At 35.2% G+C, this 22264-nt stretch overlaps 1 protein-coding gene across 1 annotated transcript in view; it reads right to left on the reverse strand.

The window, feature by feature from the left end:
* NDST4 (N-deacetylase and N-sulfotransferase 4) overlaps nt 1-22264 on the reverse strand; it is a 343262-nt gene that overhangs the window by 226409 nt on the left and 94589 nt on the right. Inside the window, exon 2 of the mRNA XM_078148164.1 lies at nt 2965-3052. Coding sequence (XP_078004290.1) covers nt 2965-3052 — 88 coding nt within the window. The remainder of the gene's footprint in view (nt 1-2964; nt 3053-22264) is intronic.

Consider the following 22264-nt stretch of genomic DNA (forward strand, 5'->3'; position numbering starts at 1 on the left):
TCAACAATTACATTTTTTATTCAAGGTTGGATACTTTTCTGTTCAGCATAAATGATAGTTGCTTTATTTTCACAGACACCAGAAAAAAACAATTCTATAAATAATTCAATAAATCTGATTCTCATCCTCACATCTGAATTGTACAAACATAAACTACCTCTGTTGATTTAATGTTCCTTGTTTTAGTATGGGTCTGGTTAACTGCAATTCATATTTAATCTAAATGTGATCAAAGAAAATAAGTGTGGAAGGTTAGAACTTGGGATAATAAAGCAGATGGGAATAATTTCACAATTTCCTATAGTGCAAGTGAAAGACAAATTATTAGTGTATAAACTGTACATCAGCTAAGAGCGTTTACTTACAATGTTAAAAAAAAACCTTCTTAAATTTGTAGCCTTTAACTCCAGTAAAGGGGTTCTTAACTTAAGGTACATGAACTTAAAAAACTGATAACATAATTCAATATAATTGGTTTTCTTTGTTATCCTATGTATTTGTATCTTATGCATTTAAAACCTTATTTTGAGGAGAAATCCAAAGGTTTCATCTACCAGACTGGCACAGGTATCCATTTTGCTGCTGTTCAGTCATTTTTCAGTCATGTCTGACTCTTCGTGACCCCATTTAGGGTTTTCTTGGCAAAGATACTACAGTGGTTTGCCATTTCCTTATCCATTAGACAGATGAGGAAACTGAGGCAAATAGCATTAAGTGACTTGCCCAGGGTCACACAGCTAGTAAGTGTCTGGTGCCAGATTTGAACTCAGGAAGAATAGTCTTCCTGACTCCAGGACTGGCACTCTATCCACTGTGTCACTTAGCTGCCCCACCATACACACACACACACACACATACACAAGTCCTTGCTATAAAGCACAGAGGAAACTGTAAAGGCTTCAGATGTGTATTACTCTTTCCCTTTGAGTAAAACTATTATTTAGTGAGTAGGAAAGCATATAAAGTATAGGTTGCAGTCATAATCATACAGGATCTGAACCTTTGATTTGAAATAATAACCCTCAGTCCTGGAGACCAGGCATTTCTTGATGCTTTTATGACTTACCGGTAGAAGTATGCTATACATACATACATACATACATACATACATACATACATATATATATAGATATATATATAGATATATATATAGATATATACACTTTGCCTGGAAAATGATAGCTAGATAACAAATAAACAGTATTTACCTAACAAATTATTAAGGTAGAGAGTTGTGAATACCCAGAAAATGTGTACAAATCAAAAATGAATGAGGTGACAAAAGTTCAGTTTTGCTTGAAATATACAGATAATTAAGGTCAAAGGAAGTAGGCTAGCCTTTTGAAGGTGAATTTGCATGTATGTGACAAGGGAAGGGTGAGGAGAGAGGAAGAAAGAGACAGAGACACAGAGAGACAGAGAATGGAAAAGAGATGGAGAGAAAGAAAGGGATCTGCTCTGATCCTCCCTTCATTTTGCATGAATAGATTTTGCCTTTAGTTCTAGAGTCAGATATTCTTAACCCTAAACTATTATCTCCTTAAGAGAATATTTCAGAACAGCAATTTCTTTAAAAAATTCCTAGTTTCAAGATTCTAATAAGCTCTCATGGCCTGTGAAGATATGACAGCTTACATCCTTGTAGGTAAAATAGCATTTTATGTGTGTGTGTGTGTGTGTGTGTGTGTGTATATATACATACACACATACATACATACATATATATACATATACATTTATGCACATATATTTAATTTATTTAAAAGCCAAATAATAATTTCACCATAATTGTTTTAAATGGATTTAAGATTTTCAAAGGAGAAAAATAAAGGCATAAGAGAAAGGGCAATATAATATTCTTCAGTCTTGTAATAAACCACATTGAACAGTTTATATTAAAAGCCTCTTTGGGAAAATAAGCTGCAAATATGGCAATTAAAGAATACCTTTGCATGTGTTATTTATAATGAGTCCATAAATTATATGCAAGCATGAAAAACACTGAAATGTTTCCACTAAGTTAACATGATAAAATAACAATGTGAGCTTATAAATGAAACACAGAGCTCTGAACCCAGATGCATTGTTGACTACAAATTGTAAGAAATACCTCAATATAATCACTGATGGTCTTGCTCTATTTCAGAAAATGTTATGAGTCACTTGATACTATCCACATACACAGTACTTCTCTACAGCAGCTCCAGAAATTAGATTGCTAATGTTCAGATCACAGAAGTTAAATTCTGGAGGCTAAGTGGATGTGGTAGTAGGAAGGAATGGAGGGTAAGAGGGACATTCAGTTGGAATGTGGAGAGAGAGAGAGACAGAAAGACAGAAAGAGAAATGGAGGGAGAGAGGGATGGAGGGAGGGAAGGGGGAAGAGAGAGAGAGACAGAGAGAAACAGAGAATTTTGAGAATGCTGAGAGTGACTGTGGCTGAAAAGACTCATTCATTTCAATGTAGGCTGGTAAAAAGTAGAGATGACATGTGAGAGGAGTAACTATATGCACAAATGCAGGATAGACTATATGACCTTCTAGGCCCATTCAATTTCTTTGAGTCTATAAATCCTTACCCCATTACCAACTGTTTTCTCAAGATAAATTTATAAGAATATCTATCACCTCTGATATCTTAAAGACACTATGTTCTTTTTACATTTCTTTTCACTTCGAATATGCCTAGAAAGACAAGTCATACAGCTGTGCACAGAATAGTGGCCGTGGTTTTTTTGACTCTAGAAGAATCATTACCACTGTGCCCCTCTAGGCCTCAATGCTAAGAGCTTCTCTGCCAAAGTAGACAATCCGCTCTGGCTTCAGAGCCAAGATTGCCTTGTTTTAAGGAGAACAGGCCCTCCCCATTAAAACTGCAGCTATTCTCTTTCTGCTTATGGAGTGTTATGTTTAAAGTCCTATGACCTATTTGTAGCTGCCTGAGAGCACAAAGTTCCTTCTTACCTGTGTGGTAAAACTTCCCTGAAAATCCAAGGTTGAAGGTAAAATTTGCAACCTGAGTGCGCAGTAAATTTTGAGTCTCTAGTAATGCCTGAAATAAATAAGAAATTAACATGGGTTTAGAAAAATAAATATGAAGTTTTGGAATGCCTCTATTTCAAATGTGTGTGCCTGAGTGAAACAAATTCATACGGGCATTAATATTCTCCGAGCTTGATGGAAATTGGGTGTGTCATTCTAGGCATACTGTGAGCACCTAAGAGACATTATTTCCCCAAAGCATAGCACTATATACATTTATTTTCATTACAGGCTTGAGACATTCCTTGGATTTCAGTCCCTGGAACTCCCATTCTTACAAAGAGAAACTTTCCATGGTGATGGATATAATCCAAAACCAATGATATGGAGAGAGGAGGAAGACACTTTCAGATACTTTCTTATGGATCTGGATGTGAAATAATCTGGGATATAAGACTACTGAAACACTTTTTCTCCCATTCAACCCCTCCCTCAAACCAAACTACTGTATTTAAGCCAGGTAGCTTCCAATTGATCATGCCTAATTAAAAAAGAAAACAAATATATAACTTAAAGAACACTTGTCCCTCTAGACGTATGGGCTTGGATGAAAGGAAAATGTTAAAATAATGTTCTTGAATCTACTTACCTGTAGAAATACTTTCTATGAATTCTATACAGTATCAAAATAATTTTGAGATATTTATAATCCTATGAAGTCTTAAATTTATCAAAATTATTTTCCCTCAATTTCTTATTTACTGGAAAGATCAAAATAGATTTGCATCAGTCTTTTCATTTATTGTCTGCTTCAGAAAAGGCATTGTAGTCGGCTTCCTCACCATTTCTTCCTCTGACGTCTATTTCAATGTCTACAGCATAATTTGATCTCTGAAATGTTGCTATGTGTGTATACAAACATACACATGTACATATATGTGTATATATTTACATACATACATACATACATACATACATACATACATGCACGCATGCATACATATACATTTAAGCTACCTTATGAACTCATGGCCCATACAGGAGTCATTCATCATTTTCTGGGTCATAATTAGACTGGCAATTTGCAGAGAAAATTTATTTGAGGATGTCTCACCCCTAGCTGGTCATGGTCTTGCGGCTGACTACATGCGTTTTTATTCCTGACAGCTACGTGTGTCCAAAATAGTGCAAAATTCCTGTGCATGCATCTGCATTTGTTTGTTTGATTAAAAATGTTCATATACTATCCAAAAGAATCAAGATGATAGGATCAATAGGACAAAATCCACTGAAGGGATAAAATATTGTCGAATTTAATTTTAATTACTATTTAATTCTATGATGAAGATGAAAGTGGGGCCATTATATTACATTATTTCAAATATAACTATTTGACATTTAAAAACACACCTGTTCTCAACTAGAATAAATTATAAAGAACTTTTACAATGAAGTTTATTGGATGGGTCTGGTTGGTAAATATCAGGAATAATACTACTACAGGTAGAATTACATAAAATGAAAAACCCAACGCATAACAAGAAATTAAATCAAATTAGTTGTCATTCATACTCACATTCCCAAATGGATCTGCAATTTCATTTCCTTTGATGATACAGCTTGTAAACTACCCACATCTTTCCATCCAGGACAACTTGATTGTATGCAATTCTCTAGACCTTTAAGCAGGTGGCCTCGAGGCTCCATGTGGCCCTCTAGGTTCTCAAGTGTGCCCCTTTGATGAAGTTTGTATTCAGTCAAAGGGACACACTTGAAGACCTAGAGGTCCACATGGAGCCTTGAGGCCATAGGTTTTCATCCCCTGTTATATAGACTCTATCTGATTGAGCATTGAGAAAACCTGAGTTTGAATAGTACCTCAGACACTGTCTGTCATTTAACCTTTCTTTGCCTTAGTTCCTTATCTATAAAATTGGGATAATAATAGTATGTCCATAGGATATTCCCCTGAAATTATAACTGAAGCATGCAAGCTATCTATCATTTATCCCTTTCTCTTGCTTTCTTATCAGCCAATATCCCTTTTCCATAATATATTCCCTGGATGACATCCTTTTCTCCAGTTCTTATTAATATTTCCTTATTTATTGTGTTCTCCCTATGAGAAGCAATCATGTTTAGCTCTTCAGAGAATGTTGTGTTTAGTGACTTGAAACTATATAGCACAGATAAACTATTGGTATTAAGTAGATGCACCTTTGTTTCTGCTAGAAATTGCTAGTCATTAGTGGAGCTTTGCATTTTTTTTTAAAGGAAATCTAGCATGCTATCGTCTTCCTGTTTAACTTTTAGATCCCTAATCATCCATTTATGTTGTTTGTCTATGATTTGTATCTATGCATTTAAATCTATCTATATCTACATAATGAGCTATAGTTATTCCTTCTATAAGCACATATGGGAATGTAATGTTAGTATCTAACTACCTAATAATTTTACTGACCTTAATTGTGAAAAAAAAAAAGCTTTGTGGAAAAAATATTTGCAGATCATTCCCATCAATCTTCTATTTTCTGACCTCCTTCCATTTTCATATTTAAATGACCTTGGGTTTCTCACCAAGCTTTGTTTAAATTGTTTTTACCTTGTCCTGCTTCTCTCTTTTAGAGGGTGATACTATGCATGATCTTCTATCCATATTTGTAAGCTACTTTAAATTACCTGATAGTCTACACTAATGTGGCCCTTGGTAAAGAAGTCATTTTGTGGATGTTGGTGACTAAGTATTCTATGGGGTCTTTTGATTTCCTTGTAATAGAAATTAATCACACAGTTAAATTTCTGTATGGAATTATTTTACCCTGTAACTATACCCTTTCTTCTATCCATATTCCATGTTTCATCATCAATAACTTGTCTGAAGACACCAGGATTGGGTTGTTTCAATGGAATGACATGCCATAGAATTCATCGTCTTGGTCAGCCAAGATATATTTTAGCTGTGTCAGTCCTCCAAATGCCTACTCATTTTACCACCACAACCATATTGAATCTTTCCTACAACGGTAGATCCATCCAGAGTTTGTACCCCGTAGGGATAGGCTTTGACAAGCCAGAATCACCTCCACAGAAGGAAGTGGCAATTAAGTGTTCTTCACATTGTTTATCATGGACACCTTAGAAAGTTTATTGAGAACTATGGACCACTTCTCAGAATTATGCTAAATTGCATTAAATTTAATTACATTAAATAAATCACATATGATTACCAAATATTTTGCCAAATATAAAAAATATTTTTTAAATTATAAATCCTGAATTAGGAACTCCTACATTACAGCAAATCTTTGTGGAGGTTGTCCTTCTTTCTACTCTGAAAACTATTTCAAGGTTTAAAATAATCAATACATTAAAATATCACCCAATGAAAAAAGTTCTTGTCAATCAAATAAATAAATAACAAAATCTCTCTCTCTCTCTCTCTCTCTCTCTCTCTCTCTCTCTCTCTCTCTCTCTCTCTCTCTCTTTCTCTCTCTCTCTCTCTCTTTCTCTTTCTCTCTCTCTCTCTCTATATATATATGTATATATGTATATGTATATATATATATATATATATATATATATATATATATGTATATTTCCTGATCCAATTTTTCCTGTTCACATTTCAAAACAAGAATTTGTTACAACTAGGTATTATTAGTCATGGCTCATTTTGTCCAAAAATTAGCACCCTTAGACAAATTGTTATGAAAACAAAACAAAACGAAATCTAAAACAGTGCTGAACTTGGCTTAGCTAGTCTTCAGAAAGAAGCAAGTTGACAGACTGAATCTGAAAGCATTTGAGTGTGGTTAAATTGCTAGGATTTTTCTACTGTTAGCATTGTCTTTGAGATCTCAGGATCACCTGAATTCTAAGAGATAAGAAGATAAGTCTTCCTTTGGTCACAATTAGCTAAATTAAGAACTTGTTAGACCCTTTCCTTTAAAAGAAAAGAATCTAATTCTATATCTGTAATTTCTGAAAAGCACATATTATGAAATGATTATATTTTATGAAATGTTATATGTTTTGAAATGATTATGAAAAGTTGTGTTCTATAAGATCAACATAACTCTTCAGATGTGTGCGAAAAAAATTTCTGCTTTCAAAAAAATTGAAAGAGGATGTTTCAATCTTTGGGTACTAAGAAAGGAGAAAAGAGGAAGGAAAAATGAATATAGAGGGTAGTGAAGGCCATAATGATAGCTGATAATTTGTAGAGCACTTCAAAGTTTACAAAACATTCTACATATTTTATCATATTTCATTTTTATACCAACCTTATGAGATAGCTATTAGGTACCACAGTCATTGTCATTTTTTGATGCTCAGAATGAAGCTATGGAAAGTCAACTTTCAAAACTTTAAGTGATTTTCCTATGACCACACAAATGGTAAGTTTCTCTCATGGATTTTGAACCTGGCATCTCTCCTGATGTCAGCTCTAGAATCCTTTCCACTACAGCACATTTCCTTAAGAAGAGTAAGTTAGTCAGAAAATATATTTTGAGGGAAAAACTACTAGGATAATGAAGTTAGCAAGAGTATAGAATATCATATGTGCATATATGTATTTAATCATGGGAAGAAATGAAAATATGCTGAAATAGCAGGGGGAACATTAAATAAGAAATTATGGGCAAGGAAGAACAAAAGGTAATTAAACCAAGAGGGAAAAAAAAGAATCAGTTATTTGTTTTGAAAACTAAGAGCTGAATTACTTGAAAAATTAAATATCTTAAATTGCATTAAGGCAAAAATCACATATGGACACAGATTAGGAAATTAAATTTGATGACAAAAGTCATTTTTAAAAAGAATTTGATGAGGGAATGGTTGTCTAAATACAGGCTAAACACATATACACACACAATTTGAAAATCTAGTTTCTCAAGACAATTATCCTATAAAACTTTATTAACTTGTACTTCATTAATTTGGAATTCATTAAAGATCAACATGCCCTTTGTTTAATAAGAAAATTAATAGAGTAAATAAGATTGAAGAAGGGAATGCATAGCCTTTTATAGAGAACATATTGTTTTTAGCTATTCAGTATAATCAATATACCACAACTGATAAAAAAAATCTTATTATTCATTAAAGCAAGATGGTATTGTTTGCATAACAGAGCAACCCTGTATTAACCATTACAGATGCTTTTATTCATTTCATGTATTTTTATGTTTATATTTCAAAATAACATCATGCATTTCTTTAAAGATACCATGTGCTCCAGATCCTTCTCTATTGTAGGCTCATTATTTCCAAGCATTATCTCAAGTAGTAATGTTTTACAAATGCATACATACATACATATATACACACACAAATACATATGTACATATATGTATTTGTTTATGTATATGTGTGTATATACCCACACCCACACATATACATACACATATATATGGTTTTGCTAGAACCTGCATCTAGATAATATAATAACACTCTAAGTGTGTACATGAGTTTTCTTTTTGGAATTATGAAGTGCTTTTTTCTAAACATTTTAATTCTTCTAACAAGATTACAATAAGGTAGGCAGGAAAATGTAATCAATGTTCTTTTTTTATACATGGAAAAATGCGTTGATGAAAAGGTTCAAGGCCCAGACACAGAGCAAAAATTTTAATGTACAAAGATGCAAGATGTGTGTGTTTGTTGTCTTTTGTTATTTCCGGTAAATGTTACACTAGAGTAAAACCATCATGCTTTGATCCAACTTTTATTCAAATACAAAATAAAAAACAAGGTAGGTCACACAGAGGTATATGATCATAGGATATAGAGCTGCAATTAATTTTAGAAATCATCCATGTGTGGGACGGCTAGGTGGCACAGTGGAGACAGCACTGGCCCTGGAGTCAGGGAGACCTGAGTTCAAATGTGTCCTCAGACACATAACACTTACTAGCTGTGCGACCCTGGGCAAGTCACTTAACCCCAATTGCCTCGCTGTAAAACAAAAACTAAAACAAAAACAAAAACCTATCTATGTTCATGCTCACATCTTTTATGATTAGAAAATTGAGGCCTCTAGGGCTATATCCCAAAGAGATCATACAAATGGGAAAAGGACCCAAATGTACAAAAATATTCACAGCAGCTCTTTTTTTATGGTGGCAAAGAATTGAAAATGGAGAGGATGCCCATCAATTGGGGAATGGCTGAGCAAGTTATGGTATGTGAATGTAATGGAATACTATTGCGCTATAAGAAATGATGAACAAGCTGACTTCAGAAAAACCTGGAAAGATTTGTATGGTCTGATGCTGAATGAAGTGAGCAGAACCAAGAAAACGTTGTACACGATAACAGCCACATTGTGCTATGACTAATATTGATAAACTTCACCCTTCCCAGCAATACAAGGATCTAAGACATCTCCAAAGGCCTCGTGATAGACAACGCTATCCACATCCAAAGAAAGAACTATGGAATTTGAATGCAAATTGAAGCATACTATTTGCTATTATTTTTCTCTCTTCTGTTGAGTTTTGTTTCCTCTTTCTGGTGGTTCTTCCTACCGGTTCTAATTCTTACTTACAATATCACTAAAGTGAAAATATGTTCAATAGGAATGTATATGTATAGCCTATATCAGATTGTGCATTGTCTTGGGGAGGATGGTGTAGAGGAAGGGTGAGAAAAATTTTAAACTCAAAAGCATATGGAAGTGATTGTTGATAAATCAAAATAAATTAATAAAAAAAAAATTGAGGCCCACAAAGGTAAAAATGACTCGTATAAGGTCAGTTAGACAGCTTCTATTTGGGCACAGATAAATAGTAAAAATAGTAATAATATTATGGAGTCAGTGAAATTTGTTGTTGGCATCATAAGGTACCCTTCTCTATTCCACTTATTTCTTAGTGTCATGCCCTTTTTATCTCCCCAACACATGGTCTCTGATTTTCCAGTCCTTTTTCCCTCAGCAAGTTATGAAATTAGCCAATATCATTTATATTTGATTGTATCTCATTTAGACCAATGCATTCATTTTCCAAAGTATTATTTCCCTTTTAAACACTGTATTTCTAATTTTGGAATGAAAGGATGGATGGCTCTCCCATTGAAAGATTTTTATATAATATGAAACAGATAAGGAATACTTTAATTTTGGAAGAATTTTCTTCCTTATCCATGAATCTATATTGCATGTAAGACTATTCCTGAAGGTGGAGGTACTAGTTACCCTTGACATTTACATAATGTGTTAAGGTTTTCAAAACCATAACAATCCTCTCAGGTAGGAAAGGCAAATATTATAATCTCTTAAATTGTAAACTGGTTCTTTGAAAACTTTAGTCTTCTGTTCATGATTATACAGTCAGTAACTGTCTGAATTAAAATGTGAGTCTTTTGTTGTTGTTGTTAATACTTTGAATTATGTTTTTTCTGGATGTACTTCAGAAATGGAATATGTCCAAAAGATGTCTCATGTGCTTCCAGTGCTGGATGGAGGAGCGAGGATGTCCCATATGCCCAGGGTATGCTTTGGCCAAGGGAAAATAACATACATTTCTCTTTTGCTATGGATTCTAACTTATTCCAGATAAAGTATCAACTCAAAATGTCTTATATTTCTTTAGAGACTTGAACTGTCCGAAGGTGACTTCAAAATCCTCTACTCAACCAAAAATACAAATGACAGGCAGGTTATTCTCTCAGTAATTTTATTAGTTGTGTGACCTCTAAAGGTTTCCCACTTTGATCTGTAGTTGCAGAGAAGTTCTATTCTCTCAGAATTGGTTTGAGTCATGTTGGTGTCTTATGATGAGATGTTTTTATGAACAGTTCCATTGTGTGGGAGGTATACAGTTACCTACCACTCCTGCTCAAACTTATTTACTTTAGTGAAAGCTGGAAGGATTTTCTCTTGGTGTGGATTGTTTGCCTACTGAGTAAGATATTCCCAGCTGGATATTTTCCTGTTAATCATGTTATTCTTCAAGTGAAAATATTTATGCTTATTAATACACACACTCATGTCTATCTCATCCTAAAGTTTTGACCATCACTGCTATATAGATGATTCCCAAGATCAAATCTCTAACACTTTTTTCTTACCCAGTTTTCAAATCTTTTTCTCCATCTCTCTACACATCTTTACTTGGGTATCACATTGCCACCTCAAATTCAACATCTCTAAAGTCAAACTTGGCATATCTTTTCCAAGAATCTTTTCTTCCTTCTGATTTCAAGATTTGTCAGTGGCCTCACTCCCAATTTCTAAAATTTTAGTATTCCTTTTGACATTGTATAAGTCTAATCTTTAGATAAGACCTGAAGGTGATTTGTGGCAAAAAGCTCATTTGCAAATAAGCAACCTACCTGAGGTAGGGCCATCTCAAAAAAAAAGTGTGATAATTTCTAAATGGATTGAAGAGACTTGCTGAGACATGAACTACTAGTTTCTATGTTTTGTGTGGATTTTTTCATGTATCTGTTAAGCAGGAATCTTTTAATTTCATGAACTTTTAAAAAATTTCACTTAACACAGATAAAAACTGGCAGGTGTGTTCACTTACACTTGAGTTTTGAAGTATGCCTCATGAAATATTTTCGAGAACTAAATCTTAAAATTGTGAAACCATTTCAGAGTGTGCTCGAGTTACTTTTAACTGGCATGGGCCTGCCAAATGTTAAATTTTCACTGTGAGCATTTACACTTCAGAAATTAGCAAATGTCATAAATTAGAGCTTGGTTTATTGTTTTGTTGATTGTTAACTTGAGAAAGTGATGAAGAAAATGTTAATAATGCCGGTTTAACTTTAAAGTGTATCAAACATGCATTTTTCCTCCCAGAGAACTAATTATTTAACACTGACCAGCACATCCATTTATGTATTTTGTCTCTTTAACTACTTATTTGATGCTTAAACTATATGCTTTAACTAAATGGCTTAACTATTATTTAATGCTAAATAGTTAATTAGTTAATAGTTAATGCTAAAACAGTTATCCTGTGATAAACCCAAAATCAAGAAACAAGGATAAAGTATGATTATTCATGTTCCACATGCATACACAGAAGTCATGAGACGGCCCACAATGTACTAAAAACTAAGTTGTGGTGAAGAATTTTATAATGAATAGACATTTCCAAGTGGTAGAAACATCAGCTTTTAGCCTCTCTTCAGAACCTGAAGGAAATAACAATAATAAAAACACTCAGTTGCTGGCCACCTCCTGTGACCCCAGCTCCATTTTGAGGAGCAATTATAATTCACATTCACAAGTAAATAGGGATTAGCATCATTTGATAAACACCTACTTCCCTACCAACTCCTTCCTCATAGATGAAAGGGAAGCTAATGAGACACTCACATTACAGGAGAAGTGAACTCACGAAATGTTGCTATGTTACTTCTCTAAATGGCTCCCATGTTTGCAAATTACTGGCTGACAAAAAGGAACACAGATTTTACTAGAAACATTCTGTACTCCTCTAGGTATCTTTATTTAAGTGTAAACAAGAAATAAAGAATTCTCTTTTGTTACCACCTTAAAGGAGATGCTAAAAAAAAGTGAGGCTCTGGGTTAAGGCATGGAAATGGAAGCCCTGAAGACTTTTAATGTCAACATCAATGCCTCTCTTTTCTGGTAATTACCAAGAACCTTTCTTCTAATCAGAGGTACATGAAATTCACTAACTCTTCCCAACCTCCAGGGTACCATTTAGTAAATTGGCTGAGTCTACATGAGGCAAATGTTTCCAAAACATTGTTTGGCTTGAAACATTCTTTCTCTGCTCTGCATTTGTCTCAAAATTATAGAAGATTGTAAAGCTAGAAAAAGCCATTTTTTAAATAAAGGTGAACAGAGGGTGGAATTGGTTTTGTGTTCCCCAAAAACTATCTTCAGAGAATGACACTATTTTGGGAGGTGAAAGACTCCTTTAAAGATCATCTAGAGCCTTCTTAGTTTATTAAAGAAGAAATTGAGGATTTGAGAGACTGTGACTTGCCCAAAGTCAAACAACCAGGAAATGGAAGAGTCAGGAACTTAAATATGGTCTTCTGAACTTCCAAACCTGGTGCTCTCTTCACCTGCTCACAGTTTTAAATACATTTTAAATAAAGTCACTGGAGATTTGGGCTGTATATAGACCTGTGATTTCACTGATATAGTCTCTATCCCCTTTATTACTTTCATTCTTGAAAGAAAATTACCTTAACTGGTAGTGCAATGAATGGATAGAGTTCTAGACTCAAAATTTGGAAGAAATGAGTTCAAATGTGACCTTGGTTACTTATGAGCTGTGTGACCCCTAAGCAAGTCATTTAACCTCCCTTTCACTGTCTTTAACTGCACAGTGGAGTTAGTAATGCTAACTACCTTGCAAGGTTGTTGTGAAGATCATATTTTAGCACAGTGCCTGGCACACAGTAGATGCTCTATAAATGCTTATTCCCTTCTCCTTTCCTTCTCCTATGAAATGCATGCTAAATTTCTCAAAGTATTTTTTAAACAGAAAAAAAATCATGTGCATTACCAGTTTCTTTGTATAAATATTTTGATATAGTAATTCAATTAAGTACAGGCAGAATTTTTACCTCTTTATTCCACTCATTTAGCATGTGAAATTATAATAAAGTTGCTAATTATGATTTTACTGATTTATTTAACTTTATATTATGAAAAAGCTTCACAAACTATTCAGGAAAAGCAGCAATCTTTATACTACTGCTACAAATGAACTGTCATTTAGAAAAAAAAAAGTTCTCAGGCATTTCTTGCTCAAGAGATGCGTAATTGCCCCCAAATTTGGTTTTCATTTTATGGCCCAACTCTCTACTTTGACATTGCGTCCCCTCCTTTTCTCCTCATACCATTGATGAGAAGTCATTTTTGGAATCTTGTTTTTACTTTGTACCCTACTTTACATCAATGTGTTAGCATTCTTTTGAGTTGCCTTGTCTTTATCCTTCATAATTGCTGCTTCTATTAGGAGAGACTGATATTTTCCTACAATGTCCTCGTTAATTACCACTGCATCCTTTCATTTGCATAATAAACTTTTTTGGGGCAACTTCTTTGGCAACATTTCATGGCTAATAGGAAGCAATTTGCTTTCCTTTATTAAGTACATTAAAACTTCATGCCCTAGACATCATTGACTGTAAACATTTGATTCTGCTCAAATTGAATGCACCAAGGCATTTTGCTGTGCGGTATTAAGTTTATTTATGTGCTGTGTTCTGCATTGTTAGCTGCTAATGAGACTTCAGCTCTTATTGCTTGAAGGCCTGAACACTAACCTCATTTTAATGAGTTCATTATTTGCTGTCTTCTGAAAGGAAGACAACAAATTTTCCTTTTAATTAAAGGTCAAAACACCTCTGGCAAAGGAAAGTGTAGAGGTTATCAAACCCTGGAAGAATCTGAAAGAGGGGGAAGTTCATTTAGTTTTCCAGACTGAGCTGAGTTCCAGTGGGCTGAGGCAGGCAGGGCTTCTCAACAGCCTATATAGACTGGCCAGTCTCTAAAGACCAGAGCTGTAAATTTAGGCTAAGTGATAACAGACACTGAAACATGGTGGCTGGAGTTCCCAAGATGTTGGAAGAATGAGAGTCAGCCAAAGTAATTAAAGAGGCTTTCCTCGTAACCCAAAGGGCCATAGGGATGAATATTGCTGCTGCTACAAGGTCCCTTGTTTGCATTTGGAATGATTTATGGTGTACACATGACAGATGCCAGATTAACTGAGCCAACAAAAACTAATCTCATATTTCTTATCAGAGAAAGTGAGACAAGGGCAATCACTATTTTTAAAGCTGGTTTTCAGTAAGGCAGTAATCCTGGATGGGTTGGTGGGATTGGGTTGGAGTCCTTCTGTTAGGCTTTCCATGTCTGAATGATGTAACATATACATAGATGTAGACATTGATATAGATATGGACTACTCCTCCTCTTCACGCTCTCTCTCTCTCTCTCTCTCTCTCTCTCTCTCTCTCTCTCTCTTTCTCTGTATCTCTCTCTGTCACACACACACACAGACTTAGAAATAATGGCAGCTAGCCAGCACAATAGAGTGATGAACTTGAACCCATGAAGATCTGGGTTCAAATCCTCAGGTCCTTTAGTATAGTTGTGTGACCCTGGGCAAATCCCTTGACTTCTCTCAACCTCAGTATCATCATCTTAAAAATGAGGATAATATATAAAAAAAAGAAATGAAAATAATAGCAATTATCAATCAAATGAGATAAAAATGTAAAGTGTTTTACAAATCTTAAAGTGCAATATACATACTTAATAAAGAGAAGATTGATTTTAAAAATTAGTCATATATTGCCCTCTTGTACAAGGCATGAATTGGTAACTGGATTCAAAGCAAGTCTTACCTCAAAATGATTAAGGGAGTGACTCCATTTGCCAAATGGTTAAGCTATATTAAAATGACTTCCTTTACTTGGGTAGCTTCTGAATAGTTAGCATACATTTACCAATTAATATTTAAGTACTTGTCAAATTAATTAATCAATATATTTAGGTCATTTTTAAAGCATTGTTGTTTTTTGTTGTTGTTTTTGTTTTTTGAAAAGAGAGGGCAGTATAATACAGTGGATAAAGAGTTGGCCTCAGATCCAGAAAGTTCTGAGTTCAAGGTCCCACCTCAGAAACATACTGGCTGTGTGAACTTGGTTCAAATCCCTTAACTTTTTTGTGCTGTAGGCCACTGCCACTTTTAGTCTTTGAGAAGCTGCTGGCCTGCGTTGATTAAAGGAATTTCCTCACCTGAGAGTTTTCTAGACTAATGAAAGCACAAATCTATACCCCATTCTCTATTTCATTTAGAATTTAAAAATTTGTTCATTTTAGAACACAGTAAGTTCTACAGGAGATACAAGAAAAATATAATTTGCTTAACATAAGTATGAATTATTAATCTTGTTGGGAACTGTTAGCCCTGTGTATGTTTAAATGTCTTATGGAATCTTGTCAAAATATTTTTTCAGATGTTATTCTCTTTATCTTTTCCTCAAGTCCTCCCTCCTTCTAAATTTCCCTATTGGTCTCCAGGGTACCACCATCTTCCCAGTTACCCAGTTTTACAGTTTCGGTGTGAGCCTTGACTTCTTTCTTGCACTCATTTCACATATATGATTTGTTGTCATACTTTGTAGTTTTTCCTTTCAGAAAATCCCTTGTATATGTCTCCTCTCCACTCAAACAGCTACCACTCTGGTAGGGTCTCATCACCTCACTTTTGGGACTACTGAACTAACCTTCAGGCTGGCTGTCTTTCATGCTTTGAACACACTTGCTCCTGACATACATTTGTCTTCTTTGACTTCCTTCAAGACTCAGATTAAATCTCAACTTCAACAGGCCTTCTCATCTCCTCCCATTCCCCATTGGTGTTTTCCTTCTGAGATTAAACTTCTATCTCCTCTGCATATTGCTGAGGTGGACTAAGTCATTTGCTTCTTGGCATCCCCATTAGAAAATAGCTCCTTGAGATCAGGAACCATGATTTAGTCTTTACTTGTATTCCTACTAGTTGGCACGGTGACTGAAATATAGTAAGCACTTAATAAATGAGCATTGTCTAACTGTTTGTTGATTGACAGGGTAGATATTTATGAGGAAGGTTCCTAGCACACTGGGTATACCTTCTGTAGAGAATTTAGAGGGGGAATGGGAAGATGAGAAAGAATAAGCAGGCATGGATTGCTTGCAAATTGTTTGCTTGGTAGGAATTATCTGCACCAGTGAGAACAGAGTATTTGAACATATTCTTGAATTTACAGAACAGTGGTATTCCACATCCCATTTGAGACAGTTGTTAAGGGCATCAATGATACATGGATAGAAATCAACGAGTAAACAAGTACAGTGTTAATATTATAGCACCTACAGGAGCTAAAGAGCAAAAATTCAGAAAAAAAGACATTCAAGTAGCTGTGGAACTCCCTTCTGATAAAAAACAAAAAAGATCCTCAGAGGGAATCACACAGATGATTTGTATGATTCTTATTTTCTCCCTTCAGATTTTTACCACATCACATGTGAAGTTTCCCTAGATGTCTGAGGAGAAAAAAGCTCAGAATTTTGGAAAAATTGCTTCAGTAATTAAGAAAGGGAGAGGGTGAGACAGTAAGCATGCCTGGGAATCAGGAAATGTGGCTTCTCCTTTTGGGTCTGGGCTAACATTATAAAAGTCAAAGTCTTTCTGGGCTTTGATTTCTTTATTGCTAAAATAAAGCTATGGACTATCCCTTCCTCTTCTGACATAGGACTATAGACTAAGAGCTGGAAAGTATCTAAGAAGGCATCAAGGCAACCTCTCTCATTTCATTCATTTATTCATTCATTCATTTATTTGGATGAACAGTCCAGAGGCACTAAAAGACTAAAAGGAGAAAGTTGGGTTAGATATCCTCTAAGGTGCCTTGTAGCTCTTGCACTATGATCCCATGCCCCCTTCCTAGCTCTTAGTGCCTTCCCTTTTGAGATTACTTTCTATCTACTCTTGTCTCCATTCTCATTCTCATTCTCTCTTTCTTTGTCTCTGTCTCTCACTGTCTCTCTCTCTTTCTGACTCTCTCTGTTTCTGCCTGTCTCTCTCTTTCTCTCTCTCTTTCTCTCTCTGTCTCCCCATATATCTTGTGTCTCTCTCTGTCTACATATATCTCTATATCTTGCGTGTACTTAGTTATTTATATGCTCTCTTCCCCTTTAGAATGTGAACTCCTTGAAGGCAGATGCTGTTTTCGCCTTTCTATCCTCATCACAGCACGGTGCCTTACACATTTAATAAACAGTTTCTGATTAACTTATTAATTGATACGGTTCATCAGTGGCAGCGCTGAGATATAAACTCAGGTCCATTGGCTCCAAATCCTACACAAGATAAATTGACCCAAAAGTTTTGAAGGACTAGGTCTTTAATTCTAAATAAAATCAGAGAAAACTGAGCCTGATGCAAATTAATTAAAACAAATACTTCAAAAGGAGTGCTAGTAGTAGTTTAACAGACAACTTTCTGAAAGATGGGGCATAAAGTTTAATCTGCATAAATAACATTTTCTCTATCACTTTCTTAAGTCTAGACAACCAACAAAACAAAACAAAAAAAGCAAGTCCTATTTTATACTGTTTGCCAATTTCCAGAGCAAATGCTCATGCTGAAAATTTAACATTCAGTTCTTCCAAACTGGTCTGAGGTAGCTTCAGCAAACCTTTACGTCTTCCCTTAAAATGGAAGGTGCTGGCTCTAACTCTGTATCCACCATGCCATATTAATTCTCCTTGTAACAATGTTGCTGTTATAAAAACAGACTCTTCTTTCTGAGAGAAATGCGAGTCATTTAGAACACCAAACAATTTTCAAACTCAATCCAGGTTCTTCCTTTACGATTTGTGTCAGACTAGTTCATTGCGCATACATATTTGTCTATGTAGTGATGGATAGTACTATATGTTCTCTATCATTCTTGGAAATACACATTTTTTTCACATATTTTGCTTTTCCAAACAGTGTCTCGATTATGCTGAACTCTTTTGAGTGATTAAGGATCTCCTTTAAAAGACTATTATTCTGGGGATTTATCCAATCAGTGTAATGTCATCTACAACAAGGAATACAGAAACAGAACAAATACAGAAAACAGAGAAACAGAACAAAATGGAATCTTAGAGGTCATCCAGTCCAATAGCCACATTTTACAGAAGAGAAACTGAGGACAAGAGAGGTTATGTGACCTGCCTAAGGAAAAGTGGGTAGAAAGGGGCAGAACCAATGTATGAACCCAGGTCTTCTGACAGCAAATTCAGCACACTTGCCATTGTTCCATGTGGCTTCTCCCAAGGATTTCATCTGGAAGAACTCACCATCAGGGGGGAATTCCTCTATAATTTAGACTCTGAATTGGGTATCTTACATGATGTGTGAAAACACCTTTGCTGAGCATAGATAGTCCTGTTTTATGTTTCACTTGATATTAACAAAGGGCTGTTGAACAGTTATCTCTTATCATCTCTTTTGAATCAACAGACATTTCTTAATCTTCTATTATGACGCATTGTACTAAGTGCTAGGGATACAAAGACAAAAACAAACAAACAAAAAACCAAGTAATTTGTGCCTTTTAAGGACATCTTGTTGGAGAAGAGACTTGGGATTGACATTCTGATTGACCAAATCAAATTCTGATATGCAGTAGATATGAAACACAGTGGGATCTTGTATTTTCTTAACCTTACAGTAAATTGTATGACTGTGAAAATAAAGTCTGCTACAAAATATTGCAAAAGCCCATTTTCTTTTCTTTTCTCATGTCTTCATCAAGTACATAGCCTTCTTTTCTGTCTCAATGTATGTGTGGAATATTCTCATAACATTTTTTGGAGTGGTGGGAAAATAGATACAAAGGTCAATAGGTCTAATTTTCTCTAAGTCATCGCAATTGAATATATACCCAGAAATGACTTGTGTATGCTTTCTGAGGTCCAATTTGCTATGGATGAAAAGGTTCATTATGCGTAGAGTGACTATCTAAATGTCCTGCATTGGGCTTGACTCAGACAAGTCCCCTGGCAGTTTATGTTCAATACTGGTATTAATGAGACAGTCATAAGTCATTCAACAGCTAACAAAATATTCACTTAGTCCTCATAGGAAAATATTCAACAAGTATACACATTGAAGACACCCTGAGTTGATGCCACTCGGAGAACATCCCTACCTACATTAACCTTCATGGTCCACTAGCTAAGCACACCTGGAGTACCTCCTGGCTGTTTCACAACCAGAAAATGTTGTCAACAGCCTGAGCCTTTAGTCCCCTAAACCAGTCTTGTCTCAAGGAAGATTTCAAAATATTTCAAAGAAAAACTAGTCTAAGCTCCATGGGATTAGGGGTTAAGATATTGATCCCACCACAATGATGATGAATTCTTTGGGTAAGTTAACCCAAGAAATAAAGAAAAATGCAAAATGACTTAATCCTAGTGTAGGCTTCTTCCTCATTTGTGGTATTTCTGACAGTATTAGGAAAAAAATGGGTGCCAAGAATCACTGATTTAAGAAAATATAAAAACATTAATTTCCCCCTCCTCCTTCTTACTTCTTCCCCCTCCTCCCTTGGGTTTCCTCATCTCTTCTAGGCTAAATGTACTGTGGTTACTCACAGGTACAGCAAAACTATTTATTTCCACAGGAACTTTGATCTGATCTGTTTATGACATGGCCCTCCTTGGGCAATCAGGTAGCCCCTTGTAATTTCACCACCCTAATAACATATTTAATATGGACTCCTGATCAGTACATCCTAGTGCAGCTCAGAACTCCCTGAGCTCAAGAGAGGCACCAATCTCTGCCTTCTCAGCCACAGGGATTACAGTCTTGTGCTATCACCCCACCTAGCTTAAAAATACTTAACTGTTAGTATTCTAAATATGAGGTCCTTGTGACCAAGAAGCAGATATATTTCTAGAAAAAATTGATTGCACTAGTCTTGATTTAAAAACTACAAATAAAATCATAAGATAGGAGGAAGCTGTACCTAAATGAAAAGGTGCCTTGGAGAGGCAAATAAGGGATTGGTGATATTGCCTTTATCATGCAAGATCATGGGGCAACTAGGTGGCACAGTGGACAGAACCCTGGCCCTGAAGTCAGGAGGACCTGAATTCAAATCTGGCCTCAGACACATAATACTCACTAGCTGTGTGACTCTGGGCAAGTCACTTAACCCCAATTGCCTCACCTAAAAAAAAAAGAGGTCTTGATAAAATGTTCCAAAGTAAATTAAGATATACTTTTATAACTTCGTAAACTTTTGTTAACTTCAAATCAAAGGCCCAACAGAAGATGGTGAAAACATGTTGGGCAATATGGTTAAGGGACAAGAAGTGACAGAGATCAAAAGCTTATATACTATATAGAAGCTTCTTGCCTGCTTATTAGTACTTTCATTGAGAATAGAGATGGGTGGTACTAGACACTGTGAGCATCAAGTAAAATCATACAAAATAAACCAAATGAATTATGTTTCAACAGACTGGTTGCCAATGTGAGAGTGATTTCCAAATCAACTATCCCTGTAGAGATAATATTTATTTGCAAGAAGAAAGATCAAAGTCCAGATCAAATTATAAGAAAAAAAGTTGACAAGAAGTCACCTCCATCCTGAGATATTTGAAGATACTGTCCCCAGAACAATGGGAAATGGATAAAATAACGTATACAAACACAGGTTGTAATCATTCCCTGTGTAAGTTTAATGGACATAGGTCCATTACCATAATGAGAAAGATAAAAGAACCCAGAAACCATGTGGGGTAGTCATCATTTGAGTTTCTTGACAAGTAGAGAGATTTGGCAACCAAAAGCATTACTGATTTAGAACATAAGCTAAGGGGCAGCTAGGTGGTGCAGTGTATAGAGCAACGGCCCTGAAGTCAGGAGTTCCTGAGTTCAAATTTGGCCTTGGACACATAACACTTACTAGCTGTGTGACCCTGGGCAAGTCACTTAACCCCATTGCCTAGCAAAAAAAAAAAAAAAGCTAATTTATAATACCTTATGGAGGGAGGAGTAAGTAGGGAGGGCTATAATGGAAAAAGTAGGAGATGCTAAAAAAATTAAAAATAAAATTTATTTTATTTAAAAATATGCAGGGTGTTTTAAAAGTCTATGTAAAGATTTAAGCTTTAATAGATTAATTATGTATATTGCCACCACCATTCACATACACACACACACACACACAGACACACACACACACACACACACACACACACACACACCTCAATATCATAGAAGAAAATGGTGGATGATTATATGTAATATTGCCTCATAAAAAGTGAAACACTATGAATGAAACAAATACATAAAAATTACAGAATAACCCAAAAAAGTCTGATTATCTTGAAGAGCTTTAAAGATGAAATTAGAAGGACAATGAATACATAAGAAATGGAAAAGATCTTTAAAGATTATCATAACAACCTTTTTCTCCATCAATGACAATGGAGCCTCTCCATTCAGCCTCCTGATGTGCTATGGCATATGAGAAAGCAGAAAAGCATTAAAGAAAACTGCTATAAGAAAAACAGCTGGACTAGACCAAGTCCATACAGAGGAAGTGACTTTGAGGGATTGATTTTCAAGGGATCTGAAAAGTGGGAAAATACTAAATGCCTGGTGGGGAAAGGAATTTGAATTTTCTTTAATATATAATTTGATGGGAGAAAGTACTATATTTTCTTGATCATGACCATAAGAAGCCTAGGTACCATTATTCACCTAGTGGCATTTTA

The sequence above is a fragment of the Phascolarctos cinereus genome, unplaced genomic scaffold, assembly GCF_003287225.1.
Source record: "Phascolarctos cinereus isolate Bilbo 61053 unplaced genomic scaffold, phaCin_HiC Scaffold_9;HRSCAF=440, whole genome shotgun sequence".
NCBI lineage: Eukaryota > Metazoa > Chordata > Mammalia > Diprotodontia > Phascolarctidae > Phascolarctos > Phascolarctos cinereus.